Source organism: Pseudochaenichthys georgianus, chromosome 5, assembly GCF_902827115.2.
Source record: "Pseudochaenichthys georgianus chromosome 5, fPseGeo1.2, whole genome shotgun sequence".
Taxonomy (NCBI): Eukaryota; Metazoa; Chordata; class Actinopteri; order Perciformes; family Channichthyidae; genus Pseudochaenichthys; species Pseudochaenichthys georgianus.
In genome coordinates, this window is record NC_047507.1 from 22272525 (window position 1) to 22292925 (window position 20401).

General features: G+C 41.2%; 2 protein-coding genes across 8 annotated transcripts in view; both read left to right on the plus strand.

Moving 5' to 3' along the window:
- The first annotated feature begins 201 nt into the window (after window positions 1–201).
- On the plus strand, window positions 202–6667 carry atf7b (activating transcription factor 7b). Of its 4 annotated transcripts, none has more exons than XM_034083382.2 (12): window positions 202–285; window positions 1271–1332; window positions 1744–1840; window positions 2027–2151; window positions 2258–2398; window positions 2539–2696; window positions 3291–3387; window positions 3499–3618; window positions 3769–3918; window positions 4196–4384; window positions 4533–4638; window positions 4779–6667. In XM_034083382.2, the coding sequence occupies exons 2-12, from the start codon at window positions 1285–1287 to the stop codon at window positions 5012–5014; spliced, it is 1467 nt and encodes a 488-aa protein (XP_033939273.1). In that variant the 5' UTR covers window positions 202–285; window positions 1271–1284; the 3' UTR covers window positions 5015–6667. The 4 variants fall into 4 exon arrangements, with proteins under 4 accessions (XP_033939273.1, XP_071059244.1, XP_071059246.1 ...); XM_071203143.1 differs by having other exon boundaries at window positions 1744–1839; window positions 2011–2151; XM_071203145.1 differs by having other exon boundaries at window positions 1744–1839; window positions 2011–2151; window positions 4752–4840.
- A 1384-nt stretch (window positions 6668–8051) lies between these two features.
- The window catches only part of dip2bb (disco-interacting protein 2 homolog Bb), a 41398-nt gene continuing 29048 nt past the window's right edge, over window positions 8052–20401 (plus strand). For all 4 annotated transcript variants that reach the window (XM_034082743.2, XM_034082745.2, XM_034082744.2 and 1 more), the window contains exon 1: window positions 8052–8297. In XM_034082743.2, the coding sequence (XP_033938634.1) occupies window positions 8210–8297 (88 nt within the window). In that variant the 5' untranslated portion in view covers window positions 8052–8209. The remainder of the gene's footprint in view (window positions 8298–20401) is intronic.

Consider the following 20401-nt stretch of genomic DNA (forward strand, 5'->3'; position numbering starts at 1 on the left):
TTTTAGACTATTGAGTGAGTTTGTAGAGAGTTCAGTGATGCTTGACAACAAATAGCATTTAAACAAAGGCCAAATAATAGTTAATAGTATATTAACATAAAAATATTTTAGTTAAAATATTGGTGGATAAACGTTCACGTTTCCACCTCACGTCAATCTTGTTACGTAACACTGCCATGTTCCAACTCTCGCGCTGTTTTGCTGATGGAAGTGTCAGAGTGTCAACAAGCAGCAGCATACTGTCCGGAGCAGGGAGGAGGGAGTCCAGAGGATATTTAAACGTCGGTGAGTTTACTCACATTTATGATCATCCAACGTAAAATGTGCTATTTTGCGAAGTTAATTCAGTCAATTTGAATGAAACGTGATGTTTTTGGGCGATCGTAGCTCAGTTTATGACCACAGCTTGTTTAGCTTTAGCGTGCTAACGGTTAGCTACTAACTTGGCGGACCAGTGTGAACGGCTTCGGTTAGCAGTTAGCATTAGCTTAGCTTGCTGTGTTGTGACTGTTATCTACACCACACGTTCCGCTTGGAGAGGCGAATCCATTCGTCCTTTATAGGTTATTAGTTTCCATTATGTAAGCTTCCACGTTCTTCATAAAGACACGGCTGTCAGGTTTCAGTAATCAAATATATTGGTGTGGTTAGCGATAGGGTTATGCTAGCTAAAGGCCCGTCTCTCATAAAGTAGGGGCTAACGGAAGAATTGGCACTTAGGTTAACCTATCTACAGTCCGTAACCTAAGCTAGCTACACAGCGGAACGACCTCGAGTGAGAGCCAGCTAGCGCCAATGGCTTGATGACACTGTGGGGTGGATTGCATAGTAGCTTGCTTTGGCTCTGCTGCCTTGTCGCTCCCGTTTGGCGTTAGTCCCTGATTTCCTGAAAGAGCGAACCTATGTTCCTTCAGGCCGACAGTCGCCGGCCTGTTTACCTCCTAACCAGTTGTCACTAGGGTGTTTTCTTTAGTGACAGGAGAGCACATGCAATTCATGGCGCAAAACAGATTGTAGTTCTCAACAGGTGAATGGCAGTCATGCTGTATAGTCTGATGTTGTAGTGTGATACATTAGCATGTTAAAAACACAAGCTAACATAAATAATAGTCAGACTTTGAGTATATTCTGGTTACACTATTGACATTCAATTGCTTTTAAACATTACCAGAAATGAACAGCTTTGTCCCTAACTTGAGCATCAGCAGCTGTAATGCTCCATATGTATAAAATGATAGACAATAACAACCTTTCTTGCTCTCTTTTGCAGAACATTTGTCTGAGATGGGGGATGATCGACCTTTTGTATGCACTGCCCCTGGGTGTGGGCAGGTATGAATTCTGAACGCATTGATTAATATGCATCTCTTTATAACACCCTCTTTCACTATTTACATTTGACACCTCTAAGCCTCCAACTTGAAAATCTTAAACACATCATCGCCTGTTTCTTATTACTACATGGGCTCATTGCAATTTATCTAACAGCTAACTTAACAGTTAATGTACTGTACAAATGCCAAAGTAGTCAGGGATCATTCCCTACTTCACTGTGGACCATCTGCACTAAAGCAAGTGTTATTGTTCATCTTGCATCTATAAAAAAGAGCTTTTGATTAATTATTGGTCACCTGTAGCAACACAGTAGTAGTAGTACTACTACTTATGCTATGCTTTTCTTTTTTACATTGTATACTATTGTATATCTATCTAAATGTATATGCTGTGTTATTTTCTTTGCAGAGATTCACCAATGAAGACCACCTGTCAGTCCACAAACACAAGCATGAAATGACATTAAAATTTGGTCCTGCCAGAACAGACACTGTTATCATTGCAGGTAATTCCAATATCATTTACTTAAGAATGTTACATTAAAGCTGAACTGAAGAGTTATCAACTTCTCAATGTTCTGAAGACCTGTATCAATTTACTACGGTGATGTCTGCTGTTGGTAGGGAGCAATTTATGTAACCCCCTGAACTAACATGATCTATTCTTTGTTTCTCTGATCCATTTTTTGCAGATCAGACACCCACACCCACACGTTTCCTAAAGAACTGTGAGGAGGTTGGGCTTTTCAATGAGCTGGCGACCTCCTTTGAACATGAGTTTTCCAAAGCACACGAGGACGACCAGAGGAATAGAAGGGTGAATGACGAGAACACTGTTGTTTTCCGTATAACATAAAAATAGTGAGACTATTTTATTATTTTACATTAACTGAAAGGGTATATTCATCTCCTGCTCTATTCAGGCTGCACCTTTACAAACGCCATCTGAGGTAAAAGTTGAAGATGATGTTCCTTTACAAGTGGATTCCTCCTCTCCTGGAAGTCCCGATTCCTCCTCCAGCATGTCAGACAACAGCAGAGACTCGAGCATGAGAGGAGGAAAGGTACAGTCCCAAAGTGTTATTGCATGCTGATAGCACGCTGGTTCATGGATTTGCTCTTGTTCATGAGTTGCCATTTTAAAATCAATAATTAGTTCTCGACTCTATTCATGCATTCATGGTATTATTATATTTCTCCCCAGGAGATTCTAACGAAGCTGGTTGCCAGCTCTACCCCCACTCCAACCATTGTGCGCCCAGGTTCTCTTCCACTTCACCTTAGCAATGACGCGCTGAACCCCACTATGCCATCTCCAACGTCTGTCATCACTCAAACACCGCCCTCCAACAGACAGCTCGGGTAATCTGCAGTGTTCACATTTCTTGAGGCCTACGACTGTATTTGCTCAACATCCTAACATTGAGGTTGTTCCAGGGGAAATGTACACTGTCTTGGAGTGCTGTTTGATATTAGCATGTGGGAACATTGATATAGTCTACTTTTATCAAGAGGTTTGGTCAGAAAATGTATTTGTCAACACACAGTGCAATAAGTGGCCAAGTGTGCTTAATTTTTTATCTTTCCCACTTCTGTGTTTGTCTGTTTGAGGTACAGTTTATATATTTCTCCATCATTCTCTGCTAACTAATCTACAAGCGCAGTGGAAACAGGTGTGGGTGGAGGCTAACTCTCCTCTTTAGCTCCATATTGCTGCAATTCTCCAGAGACTGGCTAAGTTACTCCTACTTTTGAGAGATCAAATAAAATCCCTCTCAAAAGGATACCTCACCCACAATATGATGTTGTTCCAACTGCTTTTTCTTTGGGTACAGTTAGCACTAAGAGACAGAGATTGTGGAAAAAATAAAATACTTTGTAAACCTGGTTCTCAATCTGTATTTTGTCAAAGGGCACAGAACGGAGAATTTGATAATGTACTGTTCTTGTCAACAGATCCCCAACAAGTGCTTTTCCACTGGTGAGGCACCTCTCCAATGGGCAAACAATCCCTCTACTGCCCAGTCCCTCTCAGATGACCTCCGTTATATCTGTAAGCTTTTTACAAAACTTGGCACAAATGTATAAAAAAGGATTCTCTTAAAATGTACAATTTTGTGTCTGTTTCTCTCTTTCTCTCTCGTCTATGCGTGGTCATTTGTAGCTTGCGAGGCCATTGAACTCTGTGCCTTACATCCCTGGGATTCCAGGGCCTCCAGTTGGCGGAGCCAGCAGCGGCTCATCCTCCCCGTCTGGGTATAGCCTGCACTCCGAGGCCAAGATGGTGAGATGGTCACTCATGTTGGCATAAGTTTGTAGGCGGCAGGCCCTGAAAACCTGTTGTATTATGTGACAATTGCCTCTCTATATTGCGTCTTTTAGTGAGCTTAAAGTTAAATGTTCTTCATGGAGTGTTATTTGTGTGTCTTTATAGAGGCTGAAGGCAGCTCTCACTCACCAGGGCCCAGGAGCACAAGATGGAGCTGGTGGGGGGGCAGGATCTAACCCTGCTGTCCCCCAGCGACAGGAACAGAGCCAGCAACCATCTCAAAACTCTGACGCACCATCACCTGCCCAACCCCAGGTAATAAATGAGAACCTTTTTATTGAGAAGACTATCTAATAATATCATAATAAGCCATCTCTTTGCCTAAACAAGGAGTATATATTATAATAGTATTTTTATTTATTGAGCCAGTGTTGTAGATAGACAGTTGAGATGGACAATTGATGGTTTTGATTATTTAGTTGAATTTATATTTATTAAAGGTTATTTGCCCAACAAGGTGAAGTGAGATTTTTGGATTTACTTAGGTTTTTTATTTGTCTTTGCTCACCGCACCTCCCTCCCCATTTTCCAGGTGTCCCCTGCTCAGCCAACAGGAGGCCGGCGGCGGCGAGCTTCAGAGATGGACCCCGATGAGAGGAGGGAGCGCTTCCTGGAGAGAAATCGGGCGGCCGCCTCCCGTTGCAGGCAAAAACGAAAAGTGTGGGTTAACTCTTTGGAGAAAAAGGCAGATGATCTGGTCAACATGAATGTGTCTCTTTCGGTAAGTCGTCCACTTCCTAGTCCAGGGTTGTATCCAGAATTTAAACAGGGTTCATATTCAGCTTGGAAAAGTGTGAAATAGGATCCATGTTTAAACATGAACAGAGATTGGTCATGCAAATGATTTGGATATTTTGTGTTGCCATCAGAATGAAGTGGGGCTACTGAGGAACGAGGTGGCACAGCTGAAGCAGCTCCTCCTGGCCCACAAAGACTGCCCGGTCACTGTTATGCAGAAAAAGGCAGCTTTCTTAGGTAACCATTGAGCTGCAAACAAGAATCCTGCGCTGTATCTTTTTCTTTCGTCAGGATCCATCTATCACCTCATCCATCTAATGTGTTCTTTTTACTCGCTCACCTCTCTTAAGGGTGAATGTTTCTTTCTCTGTCTATAGCTGCAGGAGGAGAGGAAACCTCCAGGGATACTTCCAGTGAACCCATCGGCTCCCCAGCGGCGGTCATTCAGCACGGGCCGTCACCAACCGCCTCGGCCTCCAGCCCAGTTGCCACCATCAACGGTCTGAGCGTCCGTGCTGCAGAGGCGGTGGCCATGTCGGTCTTGGCTGGCATGGGGTCAGGCCAGCCGGGGGGTGTTGTAATGGCAACTCAGTCACAGTCGGCCCAGAGATGATGTGCTGACGCAGGTAGCCGGTATGAAGTGGCATTCTGAGGCAGTACTGGTGATGTAAAAGAGAAACTCACCTTCAAACCCCACCCCAGACTAAGATACACTCGTCCCCTCACAGCCAATGATAATCACACAAAGACACGGCCCAGTGCCTCCGTCAACCCTCCAGTCCCAGCAGGCTCCCTGTTAAGAGACGCTTGGGCACTCTCTGTATGTAAATATGAACAACACGTCAAACACTCGCTCTTAAGTTTGTAGTTATTTCTTGTTCATTAGTGACAGTTGAAGGTATACATTTGGATGAAAAGAATGTCGGAAAAAGTTAATTTTACCTACAAATAAATGTTCAGTTCAACTTCAGTCCCACACACTGGCTGTGATGAGGTTGGTTGCTTTCCAGGCTGACAATTGTATTTTTCATTTGTATGAAAAGATTGTTATGCCTGATACTGGTATTCGACATAATGTTTGCTGATGCAGTGAAAGTATGGTGAGAGATTGGCTGGCTGATTTCAGTAAAAGTCAGCCTGGAATTTTTTTACGTGGTCTTTTTGTTGTTTACTTTTCAATCTGACCATTTGTGTTCTCTTTAAAACACACATGACGGTTTAGTCAGCCGAGTGCAAAAAACAAAAACAAATTGTAGATGTGTACACAGTTTATCCTGTGAGTGTGTGCCTGACTTTTTTTACCATCAATTTTAACCTAATTGGAATGTATGTCTCTTTACATTAGTCGTGTATGTATCAAACCCTATTGACTGCATGGATTACTCGAGGCTGAAGAATACCACTGTTTGTGCTTCATCATACTATTACTGTTTATTGTTATGCTTTTCTTCTGTTTTAAACATCAATTTACTGATGCAAAAATTGTCCTCGTTATATACGGATTTAATCCTCAGTCCTCATGTAACACTCTTGAAATAGTTAGCTTTAGATGGCCTTCAAATGATAATCAGACATAATAGATAATAAATCATTTACCCTGGCATTTCATTTGAGGAAAAGAGTAGTGCAATATATTTTTCTATTGAATATCAATGTTCTTGCATTTATTTGTTGCCTGTAGCCCAGCCGCTGAGAGGGGTTTCATCCATTTCAGTTGAAAGCTAAAGTTAGGTGACCAGAGGAAATGTGATAATGAATATTTTTGAATGAATGAGATTAGTGATTAGTGCAGATCTGTAGAAACTTAAAGATGTCCTTGTCCTGGGTGCTTTCCAACATTTGAAAAGCTCTCTTGTATCATGATAAAGACTCAAATAGTTGTGCGAGGTGCTTCTTTTGAAATTTAAGTTTTGAAATGTATATTATTTTATACCGCAGTGTACTTCCAAGACTATCATTTCCTCCCCCCCATCCTTGTCATTCTGTGTTTGTTTTTTTTAATAAGGTCATTGTTTTTTTAAGATGTTTATTTTTTTCTCTGTGGGCATGTCAGGCTTTTTTTCTCATCATGTGATTTGTATGTCCCTTTTATTTTTGTTTAAGAGCATAGATGTATTGAACGACATGAAAACATGTTTCTAACTGTATGGAGAGTTTGTCGAATACTCAGGCTTCAAGATGGGAAAATTACTTGTGTATAGTCTCAACTTATGAATACATTGTCTTGAGAAAATATTAAAATAAATTAATGAAAAGGAAACCATAATCAGAATGTTCCCACCTATCCCCACTTTGTGCCTCTTGTATTGCAGAAATTGCTGTGTTCAGCCTCCCAAATATGGAATTTTTTCTCTTTTAGTTCATCATTAACTTACTTCCTTTTATAGAAAAAATGATTAATTGACAGATGAATTGCAAATGAAGATAATTGCAACTTGCAACCCTGCTATTCAACTTGAAAGTTGACAACTGTAGAGTTGTGCGTACATCTTCTTTCTACAGGGCCTGACCCAACTGAGGCCCTTGGAAAAATTCTGGTATGGCCCCTTACCTGACACTCAAATCTTAAGATATGTGAATTATATACATTAAGGTTAGGTTTTGTATAAAATACTAAATGTAGAAAAAAATCAATGTATAACAGAGCATTGGCTGTGCTGTAGTTGCTAATGATCAAGCATGTTCTTTACTAAAAAAAAACATAAGCAAAGCACCCATATCATAGATGATGCTATGATTACAAACAGCTGCATTTGGCTCATTTGAACCAACTCCCCCAGCTCACCTTCTACACATTTTAAAATATAAATTACATTATGCTATGGTTTGGCTAAATACTGTGGTTATTGTTCAGGATAAACCTTTATTAATCCCTCTAGTAAAAGTGAGGTGTATGTATGAGCAGCAACAGCATCAAGTGTAAAACACAGAATAGGTATACGTTTACATAAAGAACATAATAATACAAATGTCAATAGAAATGTTACAGTATAAAGGAATTGCAATGGATGACATGTTCATCCTTGTTGCCCAATATATCAATTACAATTATATATTAAATATTTAAGAAAAATGTATTTCAACCATTCTTCATGAAATAATAAGTCTTACCTTGTACACGTTGAGCACATGGATTTATAAAGAGAAGAGATTGAGCGCAGACATAATTTCCGGCAGCCATCTTTGTTTAGTTGGGCCACAGCATGCCTACCGCAATTGAAACAGTTTACATATATTTAACTTAATCTTTTATTGTGCGCAAGGATGTTTACTTATCCTCCAGATGGTAATGTGACTTTTTCTAAGAGGTATTTAGTAACCTAAGGTATTAAGGGTTGTTTTACGACTATAAGAGTTTTTTTCCAAAGTTTACACTGGTTATTTTTCGGAAAGCAGAAGCTAACTGTTAGCTTTGGGGCTCCGATGTTATGTTAAATTATGAGAGGCACAAATTGGGGCTAGTTTTCCACCTGAGGGGAGGGTGGTGGCAGGTGAGTTGGCTCTGGTCTGGAGGAATGCTGTTTCTCCTCCCAGCTGTAAAAACACAACGGCAGAGGGAGCAGAGAGCCCGCTTTAGTCCCACCGTCCTGTCACAGCAATTACCGTCAGCCCCGGTCATGTGACTGACAGAGTGACTCCTCTGGCTCGGAGTTGTTCCCATCTCCCACAGTCATGGCGGTGTCGGGAAGTCGCGAAGATGGAGTAAACACCACCACTGCTTCATCTTGATTTTATTTTAGCTTCATGCTGGACTGTATCTACCGTCATCCGAGATATCGCAAACATCCCGCAGGCTGCTGTGCTTCCAATGATGGCCGACCGCAGCGTTGATTTGTCGGCTCTGCCTAAAGAGATCAGGGACCAGCTGGCGGAGTTGGATCTGGAGCTATCCGAAGGTAAGGTTCCCATACAGCGGGTATAGTAGTTACAGCTGCGGCGGGGATCAATGCAAAAGGAAGTGAAAAGTGTACATCTTGTGTGTTTACATGATCCAGCCACAGATAATCGTCCGGTTGAGCCTCAGTGCTGCTGCAGTGCACGACTACAACAAATGATAAAAACACACTGACCTCCTTTTGAAGCTGTAATTTCTCCATGCAGTAACCTTGTTGCTTTTATAGCACATTAACACGTGTTTTTGCATAGATTACGACAAATAATATTATACGATGTGTGTTTATGTTTGTCATCTGGCATGTTTTAGTTTTTCTCCCACCATTTTTTTGCTTTGATCCATATAATTTGCCTACATACAGTCATACAGTGCTCATCATCACAGCCATATAAGCATAAACACTCCAGTCGAAGAAAATGGGTCAAGTTTGTCATCCCTGAGGCCCTGTATGTGTGTGCAGCCTCAGACATCAGTGGACACACTAAATGATGATGTGGCCCCTCCAACACTCTGATGCCCTGAACACTGAAACTGCAGCAAATATATAGGAGGGTTATTTATTTTAGAAGAACGGCTGTTAGAAATGGGAAAAGGGCTGTTATGCAAGTCTCCCTCCTCACACTGTGAATCACAGTGCAGCAGCTTGATTGGTGCTGTGCTGCTCTCAGGTGCCCGAGGCTTGGATGAGTAATGTTGTGTTTAACATAGAGCCAAGCAAGGGGGACGCCTGAGCCACTAATGATGCCTCAGTCCCCTTTTGCACCTTAGACACACAGAGCTACCTTGACCTCATCCTGCTCATATAGAAGAACAGATGAAACTTGAAGGAATACTTTTCCCACAAAAGGACCAGTGGTATATCAGTTACTCACTCCGTTTTGCCTTGAACTCTTGAAGAGATTTTTGTTTGCCTCCACAATAAAAGACACACAATTCTTGATGAATTGAACTAAATGGAGGCTTTATTGAACAACATCAAATCCATAAAACAATCGGTTTATAAACGTTCACAGAAGTCTTATTCATCAGTTGTATGCTAACTACTTCCTAAAACATTTTCGCTAAAACGTTACTATTTAAATGCTCTTTTGCTGATATTAAAACACAGCTGGTCATCACGATTTTAGTCGATATTTCGAATTATTTGTTCAATAAAAATGAGCGATAAAAACAGTTTATTGATGATTTTAAGTAGATAACACGGGATGGGAAAATATTTTCTGGGTGAAGTATTCATTCACAATCACATGAGAAAACCCAGGATATAGTAACAGAGTTGTGTTCGGAATATTTTCTCTCAGTCATTCAAACAAATAGGTTTTAAATAGACAAACTAGCTGGAAGTCTTTACATTACATGTTACTTGTTAGACGCTTTTATCCAAAGCGACTTACATACTCAATACTGTGGGCAATCCCCACAGGAGCAATTTGGGGTGAAGTGTTGCCCAGGGACGCAACGACATTCTGACTGCAGTGGGACTCGAACTTGCTATCCTCTGATTCGAAGATCAGCGCATTAACCCACTGCGCCACACGCCTCCCACTGCACAACTGGCTGTGGGTCTCGATGATTTTCCCACTCACTTGTTCCAATTTAGTTTCTCTAAAGTACAAACATGCTCTGGCTTTTCTACCTATAAGCTACACGATTTATTAAAAAAAACAATACACATTTCTTTGAATAGCCTGCCTCGCGTTTGGAGGTATCAGTTTACCTTGACAGTATGTCATTCATTATACAGATTGACGCCATGGTATGCTTTGACCTGAGCTACCATAGAGTTCAGTGTGTGTTCTGGTTATTAATAGACACCAATTAACTATGTGATAATGAGGCTGTTTAATGGGGGAGCGGAAGATCACACTGTTTAACGCACTTAACATGGATGAGAGGCAGAGGATGATTGGAACTCACTGCGTTACAATGTGTATTGGAATACAGTAATTGTAGAAGAATAACAACAATATTTACCATACAACAATTTACTCTTTGTTCGGATTGTGAAACTCTAGAGTCTTGGGAGTTTTGAAACAAGTCGATTAATATAGGTTAACATTGCTCGAGCTGATAAATATCTGTAATAAAAAGATGGACCTTTTCAGTAAAATTATGATTTGAAAAGACTAAAATCTAACATCAGTTTTTAGTGTGACCTGCATACGTGCAAAGCGGAGAGTACGTACGAGCCTCAAGGTAATAACATTGACTTGATTCAGCATTGAGTCAAAGTCATGTGACGTTGTTCCCTGTCTCTTATGTTTTACTTTCTTCCGTGTTTCTGCTGCAGTATAACAGTGTTATGCACTAAAGTGAGTACAGTCAGAGTCTCTTGTCTTTGTCTCTTTAAGGCTAAAGTGTAAGTGAGTGGTAAGGTGACACCTCCAGAGTGAATGACCCACTGCTTTGGACTGCAACTCCATCCTTTGTAACTTTGGATCAGAGACAATTCTTTTGCTCATATAAAAAAGACCCGGTGCTATCCAGATGCCCCGCTCGTGTATCCTCATCTTCACTTATGAAGTGCGTCTGCCGTCTGCCCATCGCTGTCGGGACAAGGCGAGCAGCAGCTGTCCACCCCTAAGAGTCTGAAACCTTCTCATGGATATCTTTTACATAGCAACAATCACCCCATTGTTGTCCCGATACTTGGGACCCCCCTAGCAACAAACTGAAGAAAATATGCATCAGCAGTTTTTTTTCAGAGCAATAGTGGTGTGTGTGTGTGTGTGTGTGTGTGTGTGTGTGTGTGTGTGTGTGTGTGTGTGTGTGTGTGTGTGTGTGTGTGTGTGTGTGTGTGTGTGTGTGTGTGTGTGTGTGTGTGTGTGTGTGTGTGTGTGTGTGTGTGTGTGTGTGTGTGTGTGTGTGTGTGTGTGTGTGTGTGTGTGTGTGTGTGTGTGTGATGGAGCAACTCCACCTACTCTGACTTCATGACTGTAAGGACACAAAGACAGCCATTGAGGGATCAAAGACTGGAGGATTGAGCCGGACTGGAATTTAGAGCACTGAACAACAACTGTTTAAGCTGCTCTGCTTCATAGTGTGTGGGCATCGTAGTGTCTGCAGCATTCGTATTTATATTGAATATGTGACAATGACCATAGATGATATGCTTGGTCCAGATGCTTTTCCAAGAAGATGACAGGCAGAGCATGACATCGATCATGTTACTGTCGAACAGAGAGCAGAACAGAAAGATGTGTAGTCTTCGGTCAGATGTACGGTATAATGGGAAAAAAACGAACCCTTCACACCATGTGAAAAATAACAATAGAGTTAATACGCGTTGGTCAGTTAGATTGCCTTTATACTCAAATGCACCACTTAATATTCAGCAAGACATTCCTGGATCATGAATTTGCTACCATATTCATCTTATACTTGTGTTTTAGCACCATATAGTGTACATACTAAAGATAAGCATGCTAACATTTGCCTATCAGCACTTAACACAAAATACAGCTGTAGTTGATGGGGATGTCATTATATGGCCATCAAGCAAATATGGGACACTTTTAATCTGATGATGACCCCAAAAAGGAGGTCAGAGGACCACAAAGTTCGTTACTACAATTCATTCTTAGGGGATCATAAATGTACAAACCAAAGTTCCTGCCAATCCATCCAATAGCAGTCAATAGATAGACTGTCACTGTTGCAAAAACATGTTGTCGTTGAAGCTCAGATTCAACATTCAAATGATACACAGCCCTACTCATAAGCTGTGATGCATGCTATCCACACAGTGCTTATAAAATACTATAAGTGTATCACATGTCCAGTAGAGCAGACCGTTCTGCACAGATTGCACAGCTATGTCGTAATTTTCTGCACGCATTCATTTGATTGGCGTCTTGTTCTCTGCTGTGAAACTGCCCAGGCTGATAAGTGGATGTGTGGATAGTGACTAGCGCTCATCCGCCCGCCTGTCTGTGATGCTGCTGCTGCTGTTGCTGAGAGGCAGAGAGAGAGAGAGAGAGAGAGAGAGAGAAATTAGAGATTACAGATTACGGCCCTGCCTGCGTCTCTCAATCTAGGTCACAGAGCATCAGGGGGCAACACGCCTGGCTCATTTAGCTGTGAGTCACTCTGGGCCAGGACTGCTGGGGATATCTCTCTCCCTCTCTCTCTCTCCCCGCCTGCCATTATTCAATGCTTTACTTATTGATAACTATTCCAGGAAAAGACCACAAACAATTTGTCCATCTTTCAATACATATTAGCTTATCCACCTTGTCCATGGCACTCAAATTCAGAATGTTAAAGGGGCCCTTTTATGCTGGGTTATATATTTACTAAACATGTAAATGGTCTGCAAAGGCTATAATCCCAAAGTTCCCTCGAGAGGGAGTTTCTTTCCCCCAACCCCCCTTCCCCCCCCCTACCTGAAATGCCTCCATTCCACTTCTTTGTTTACTTTTGCGACAAAGTGACATCACTGCGTAACACCCGCGCTTCTATTGGCTAGTGCTCCAACACATTTGATGTGATAGGCTCGGGCGGGACATCTCTAATGCCCCTTTCACACCAGCGCCTTTTCAGCTCCGGCTCGGAGCTAGAGCCTGAAAAGCGCCGGGTTTTCCAGTTCACACCGGAGCTGCGCCGGCTCTTAGCTCCGGAATCCGCTTCATTTCCAGCTCCAAAAAATGGTCGGTCCAGAGGCAAGAGCTTTGGAGCTAAGAGGCGACGTCGCTTACGTCTCTCTTACGTCGAGGCGTGCAGGAAACTAAACCCACCTCCCATGGGTCGACTGTTATGCCTGCCTACAAGCAGTAGTGCCTATAAACACACTTTATAAAGTCAGGCAACACTAACCAGGCTTCGTGTGATTCTGTTTATTTGTGCCTTACTTTGACCATCTGTTCACTGTTATCGATCATTGTGGAGAGAGGCAGACGTGTTGTTTTGTATTATTGCAGCTATCGGATGCAAGTAGTCAGTTTAGCTTCGGTTGCTATGCTAACATCACCCGTTTTATACCAGAGAAACTTTCATAACAGCGTTGTGATGCCAAACAGCGTCAATTCAGACTGACACACATTCACTTAGGCTAAGGGGAACTGGGGATATGCATCAGCTGCTTGTGTGAGTCGGACAGTGAATACTTTAGAGCGGCCGCTGCAGTGTGAGCTAACCGGGAGCTAACGGGAGAATAAACTCCTGTGGAAGAGCAGCCAGCACTGCAGCGGTCGGTAAATGCTGCAGAAACACATTGATAAACAATGAACCACGGCACTCTGGAGAAAAGTATAAGGTTGGAGAAGTCGTTATTCAATGTATTCTGGCTTCGTGTGATTAAAAGCAACACGATCATCGACCCGACGCAGTTGTTGTTGTTGTTGTGAGCTGCCGTAATGGCTGCCGTTGGGGGGCAAATCAGCGATGTAAACGGTGACGTCATGACGCAGCAAGGGCAGCTCTGGGGCGCCAGTGGGCGGTGTGCACAGAGCGGGAGCTGAAAAGGGAAACCGGAGCTGAACCAGAAAAGCTCCCGCTCGGAGCTAGAAACTGAAAAGCGCTGGTGTGAAAGCCGCATAAGTGGTTGACCAATGTATTGGTACCACAAGTATTGATGTAATGATGAATGCTGCGTAATGTATGTGGCATCTAGAGCTGAACAAATTATTAAATACATAGGTTAAATAATCGCAAGAACATTTATCAGTAACTAATTTGATTCATTTGTTGTGTTGTTTTTTTCCAGCAAAAATACCAAAATACATGTTTTAGTTTCTATTTTTCAAGTGTGAATATTTTCGGCTTTATTTTGCCAAAGAGGGCCACACTAGGACATGAGGAATACATCAAGGCCTGTATACATTTCATTGACATGTCTTTATTTAATTTACATTTTAAAAATAAGAAATAGCTTAGTCACATTTCCCATATATAACCTTCTCACACAAATGTGTCCTCATAAGGCTGAATAAAGAAAGTTCTGCTGAGCTATTATAGCATTTAGTCGATCAAAAAGAATGCATTCTGACTTTTCTTAAAGCAGGATAACATGCATCCAACTCACAACACTTTGTTTCACGGGCCTGGATATGACAAGCGGGCCTTGAGTTTGACAAATGTACCATATGATAATAAACGGATTACCTGAAAACATGGCACATTTTAAAATGAGTACTTTTCACTGTGTTTTCAAAAAGCGGAAAAACATTATTGCGTAAATAATGTGCATATAAATTAATAATGAAAATTCCTCTTAATTGCTTTTGTGAAATGACCCAGAGAGCCTGTCCATCTTAACAACAGAACCTGTCACCCTAAAACTATGTGACCCACTTCCTTTTTACATTTTCTTTCAAACAACAGTGAAGGTCCATAGCACAGAGGAATACGTTCAACATTTGTGAGTCTGTGTGCACGAATGTGTCCCTGCACTTACACAAGCAATCATTCATGCACGTGTGTACACACAGCATGGACAGTCAGTGACAGGAAGGAAGCTGATTTAGTTTTCTATCTATTTAAAAGCTCATTAGCTGCCGAGGAGCTGCACTCTGATCTCCGGCCAGCGCTTCGGGACCCAGACTTGTTTTTTTACGACACAAAAAGTTGAGTCTTCTGCCACCCATTTCACACAACCACAACAACATGATTTACATTTTCTATTTTATGTTTTTGGGACTCAAATACAAGTATTGCGTAACACCATGCGTGTCTAATGTCACCATGCACACAGACCCACACACACAGAAACACTGAGGATGCATTGAGACCTTTTGTACAAAAAAGAGTGAATAATTTAGATGGGACTCGAGCACACACCTCTGCACGGACACGCACTGCCAGCTTGGTATCTGAACCACCTCACTTTCAAGTCCACAGTGAGCTGCAGGTGGGCTCTCAACCTCTTCTGGCTGTAGAGCTGTTCTTCAATAAACCTTCTGGTTATTTGAATCAACCTTCCCCCGGATCCATTTGTCCTCTTACTTCTGCCGCTTGTAGCTAAAAGTAACACAACCCAAAAAAATGACAATGCCGGAAGAGGATTAAGTAGTGGTCAGGTCACTGTGCTGTTCACTGAATTATTAAAAGATGCCACGTGGAAGTAGCTGCAGTCTTTCTGCAGCACGTGCTTCAGACTTTGCTCACAAGTGAGTCCACTGTTCTGTTACCTTCTACCTTCTGTCAACAGACCCACTTCTGCTGCTATTTGTGCATTAAGCAGTTTCAAATGACCTCAAGTAATGCATATTTTAACTGTATGTGTGTTAATATTCCTATTAGTCATATAAGTGGATGGAAAAATTAGCTGACAAAAAATAAATTGCCAACAATTCTGGTAAATCTTGTTACAGCTTCGCCAATATGTGAATTTTCTTTACTTACTTATTTGTAAAATGCACATTTTATATTGTTGTATCTATTGTATATATTGAAATGTTATTAGTTTAGGATAAACGCCTTGAGATGAACCATCTCGTTTTCAAGGGGGTCCTACAAGTCAGTTACAAGAAAACAAAGACAAAGCGAAACAAACAAAACACAATCACGTCACAATACAACCACAGACAAGACTAAAACAATCACAACAGAAACCGTTTCAGAAACGATTTCGGACATTACCGCTGTATGGCCACAGAAAGGCTATAAACAAATACATTTTCCTAGCAGTACATCAATACATGAATATAAACTTTGTGTTTTCTCCTTCTAAATTAATCTATAGCATATACAGTCAACAAAAAAAAGAGCAAATAAAGCATTTGTTTAATATATGAAAATTAGTTGGGCCTCGTCTATTTGTATCTTGTGCTATGGGAACTAGTGAGGGACATCCTCCACTATTTTGATAATTGAAATAAATGACTGGCAGATTGATCAATGATACAGTTATTGTATGCTGCCCTAGTTCCTGCAGCCTTCGGTGGCTTCCACATACCAGCTGACCAACAGTCCAAAGCTCACATATGTGAATTAAACAACAGGAAAGTCATGTAATCCTAATATGAGAAGCTAAATCCAGTAAATGTTCTGCATTTTTACTTAACAAGTGACTGTTAAGCGGATTCATTTTCTATATATTGACTGACACACAGCTTCCTTGTGTGAATGTATTTAATCCCACTCTTACTAAATGGTGCTGGCCTGTTTCATCACCATGGTCCCTCATGCAGCACAATATACACCACGTTTCTATGGACACGGCCTGTGTTGTACCCACACGCCCTGCCCCCCCCCCAATAACAACAACCCCCCCCCTGCTCACACACACACACACACACACACACACACACACACACACACACACACACACACACACACACACACACACACACACACACACACTTTTACTTTGTGTATTCTCCATAAAGCCTTTCCAGATTAGAACGGCCATATGTTAGAGCTGCATGTTCAGTCACACAATTGACTGCTCTGCTAAACTGTTAAAACCATTACAGAGGAAACACGAGGTTTCTGCCATCCCATCATAACTCGTCTACAAGCTGTGCTTCTCCAAAAATGTTGGAGAGATGTAGCTGTTTCCTGCCTGGATTTGGAAGAGCATACAACCTGTGTATCTTTAGCAGCCGTCTGTATCCCATAATGCGTAGCAGGTGATTCTCATCAACCAATAAAGTCATAAAATATGTAAATCTGTTGTGTTTTCCTGGTAACTAGTTATTTAATGAACTCATCATAATAAAAGCCACTGAATGTATCCATCATGGCCATACATTTTGACATTCTATGAGTTAACGAAGTGTAGACACTAGTTTTGTCCAACGTCAGCAGAAATATCTAAGTGGGGCATGGAGTTTATAGCAGAGGGGCAACCATCTGCATAGCTTGTTTTAACATTAGGGGGGTGGGGGGGGCACATATTTAGCTCGGTGGTCCTAGCTGGAGGAATGTTGCGTGATAACGATTTTTTTAATCTTTTGGGTGAATTATAATGCACCAATTCAGGCCGAGGTGTCTTTATTTCTTTAAATGAAAACTCATAATTTAGACGTGAGCTGACAATATATCTAAATATAATGGAAAATAATGCAGTAATGCTCTCAGGTATTTTATATTGCTTTGAAACGTTTATTCCCCTGTAGATGAACTATTCTCTGTTATCTTATTCCTGCTTAGTCTTCCCTCATCTTTTGTTTTGGAATATAACATCATTAAATGTGGTGGCACGTAGCCTAATGTCAATCATTCATTCATTTTTCTTGACTTATTTCATTGTTTTTTTAATTGGGCTTCCTATATTCGTATATGTTATCAACCCTTTTTCTTGGATTATAATCATATATTGTATTTTGTTTTTCTATGAACCATTGTTTGTTAATGGATATAATCCCATCTGAAGCAGTTAGTTTTTCGAAGTAGTTTTTCTCTTGTCTTCATAGAGTGGTTGGGCAGGAATCGTTGCTATCGTGCAGTAAAGCAGACGTAGACATGTGGAAGTGGGCTGTACACATAAACTTGTTTTGACTTGACTTAGCATCTGCTCACCAGATCATCTCCAGTGACGGCGACAAAGAGTATTTTACACCGTTGTCCCCCACACGTAGAACTGTCATTTGTTTTTTATAATTGACAATAAAAAACAAATCCACAGATGTTCCTCTGCTTCAGAGACATCCATATATCTTGGTGTTTGTTTGTTTGTTTGTAGCCTTTATTTAACCAGGTGAAGCCCCTTGAGATCAAAAGATCTCTTTTTCAAGGGTGACCTGCAGGACATTAGTTACACATAAAAACAACAGAACAACAATAAGGATGACATACAACATAATGTACAGGGTACAGTTTACAAACTCTATTTACAGTGACAGGTACCATGAGTATCAAACAGCATGTCACCCAGCCGAGTTTTAAAATGATGCAGGGGAACCAAAGTGCTCAGTTTTAAACAGGTTTGCAGACTGCTCCAAGTCAGTGGAGCTGCACATCTAGAAGCTTTCTTCCCTAAGGCAGTCCGAGCACCTGTAGTGTAGTGTGTTGTAACGGCCACATCTTACTGGCAATGATAAATACCAGTGTGAAGATCCCACATGAGAATGTGCTCCTGTAAGTGTTATGTTACATTTGTAACAGATTTTCCACCAACTGTTGAAGTGTGTGTGTGTGTGTGTGTGTGTGTGTGTGTGTTTGTGTAGTGTGTAAGGTGTGTCAGCCACGCCCTCCTTTATTCATCTGATGTACACAGACGGAGATGAACAAACGAGTTGGAAAGGAGGCACTGAGTCACGTCTTCTGTTCAGTGAGCTCCCTGCACTGCGTTGCCGCTCTGCTCTGTCACGTGTGGGGACTCGCCTCCCTTATGGGGACAAATTGGAGGTCCCCATGAGGGGAATCATTCATTTTAGGGTGAAGACTTGGTTAGGTTTAGGATTAGGGTAAGGGTAATGTTAAGGGTAAGGGTTAGGGTTAGGTTTAGGATTAGGGTAAGGGTAATGTTAAGGGTAAGGGTTAGGGTTAGGCATGTGTTGGTTAGGGTTAAGGTTAGGATAAGTCTCCAGGAAATGCATGTAAGTCAATGTAATGTCCCCTGAAGTGATGTATACATGGTTGTGTGTGTGTGTGTGTGTGTGTGTGTGTGTGTGTGTGTGTGTGTGTGTGTGTGTGTGTGTGTGTGTGTGTGTGTGTGTGTGTGTGTGTGTGTGTGTGTGTGTGTGTGTGTGGTGTGTGTGTGTGTGTGTGTGTGTGTGTGTGTGTGTGTGTGTGTGTGTGTGTGTGTGTGTGTGTGTGTGTGTGAAGTCGTCACTCCCTGTTGGAGTTCATTTGAATGAGTGAGTGAAACATGAGTCACTCTGTCACCTGAGTTGGCCGCACCCTACCTGCCGCTCTAGAGGGGGAGAACCACTTGAGCCCTGCGTAGAAAGTGTGTGTGTGGACTTGTTAAAAGCACTTAACACTTCATACATTGGTGCCTGTAATTCCTTATTTGAGTCAATATGTGCATATATATCTGTAGTAAAGTTACTGTGGCAAGGATATGCAGTTTGTGCAAAAACTATTAAATGCAGCCTACTGTCCCTAATGCCTATTGGTTGTATACATAATATATATTATAGACATTAAGTAGTATATAAATATAAATATATGGATATATACATTATTAGCAGTATGAACAGTATTATGGACAGTGTTAAATAAAGTACTTCAATATATAAATATACATTAGTCTGTGCTGCATAATTGACATCCTTATACTGTACAAGGTACAAGGGCCACAATAATAAGTTATTTTGATATTGTTCTTGTTTTACTTTGCTGGTAAAGAAGCAAGAAAGCACATTGTCTGCCCTCCCAGTAACACTACACATTGAGGAGTGTCCTCTTTGTAAAACCTGCAAGTCCTCACTATAATAATTCTCACTGTGATAACAGCCATTAACCTTGATCTGTGTCTTAAACTTAGTTGTGTTAGGTCTTTTTAATTTGAAGGATTTAGGCATTGAAAGTCCTTGAATACTCCTTAAAAAGATGTTTCAGAAAGTGTGAGAACCCTGAAATATCCTCAGTTCTGAGAGGTTATTCTTCTATTCCTTGTATTTTCTGTTTTTAATTCATACTTTATAATCAGGTTATTGTATGTAAGTCAAGCTGATATAAAGAGACACCACTTTTTTTATACTTTTTTAACTGTCTTGACTGAAACAATAATAGATGGATATTTTAGTGGCAGTAAAGTGAATGGTATAAGGATCTTTCTGGAGAGGCAAAAGATACCAAAGAAAATGTCAGGCTTTATTTGGGGAAGTGTGTACTACACAGATATGCACAGAATATGTTCACTTGATGCAATAATGCATGGATGCTAAGGATGATGAAAAATATGTTTTCTTTTACCCTAAATGTCAATCCCACATTTACTGACATGGCTGTGAGCTCCTCTTCAGAGATGTTTGCTTGTTCGAAAGCAGACAGCAAGTACACACATCAATCAATGTTTATTTATATAGCCCAATATCACAAATGTTACATTTGTCTCAGTAGTCTTCACAGTGTGTACAGAATATCAGTATGACAATACGACACCCTCTGTCCTTAGACCCTCACATCGTACAAGGAAAGACTTCCGGAGAAAACCCAGTTTAAAGGGGAAAATGGGAGAAACCTCAGGGAGAGCAACAGAGGAGGGATCCCTAT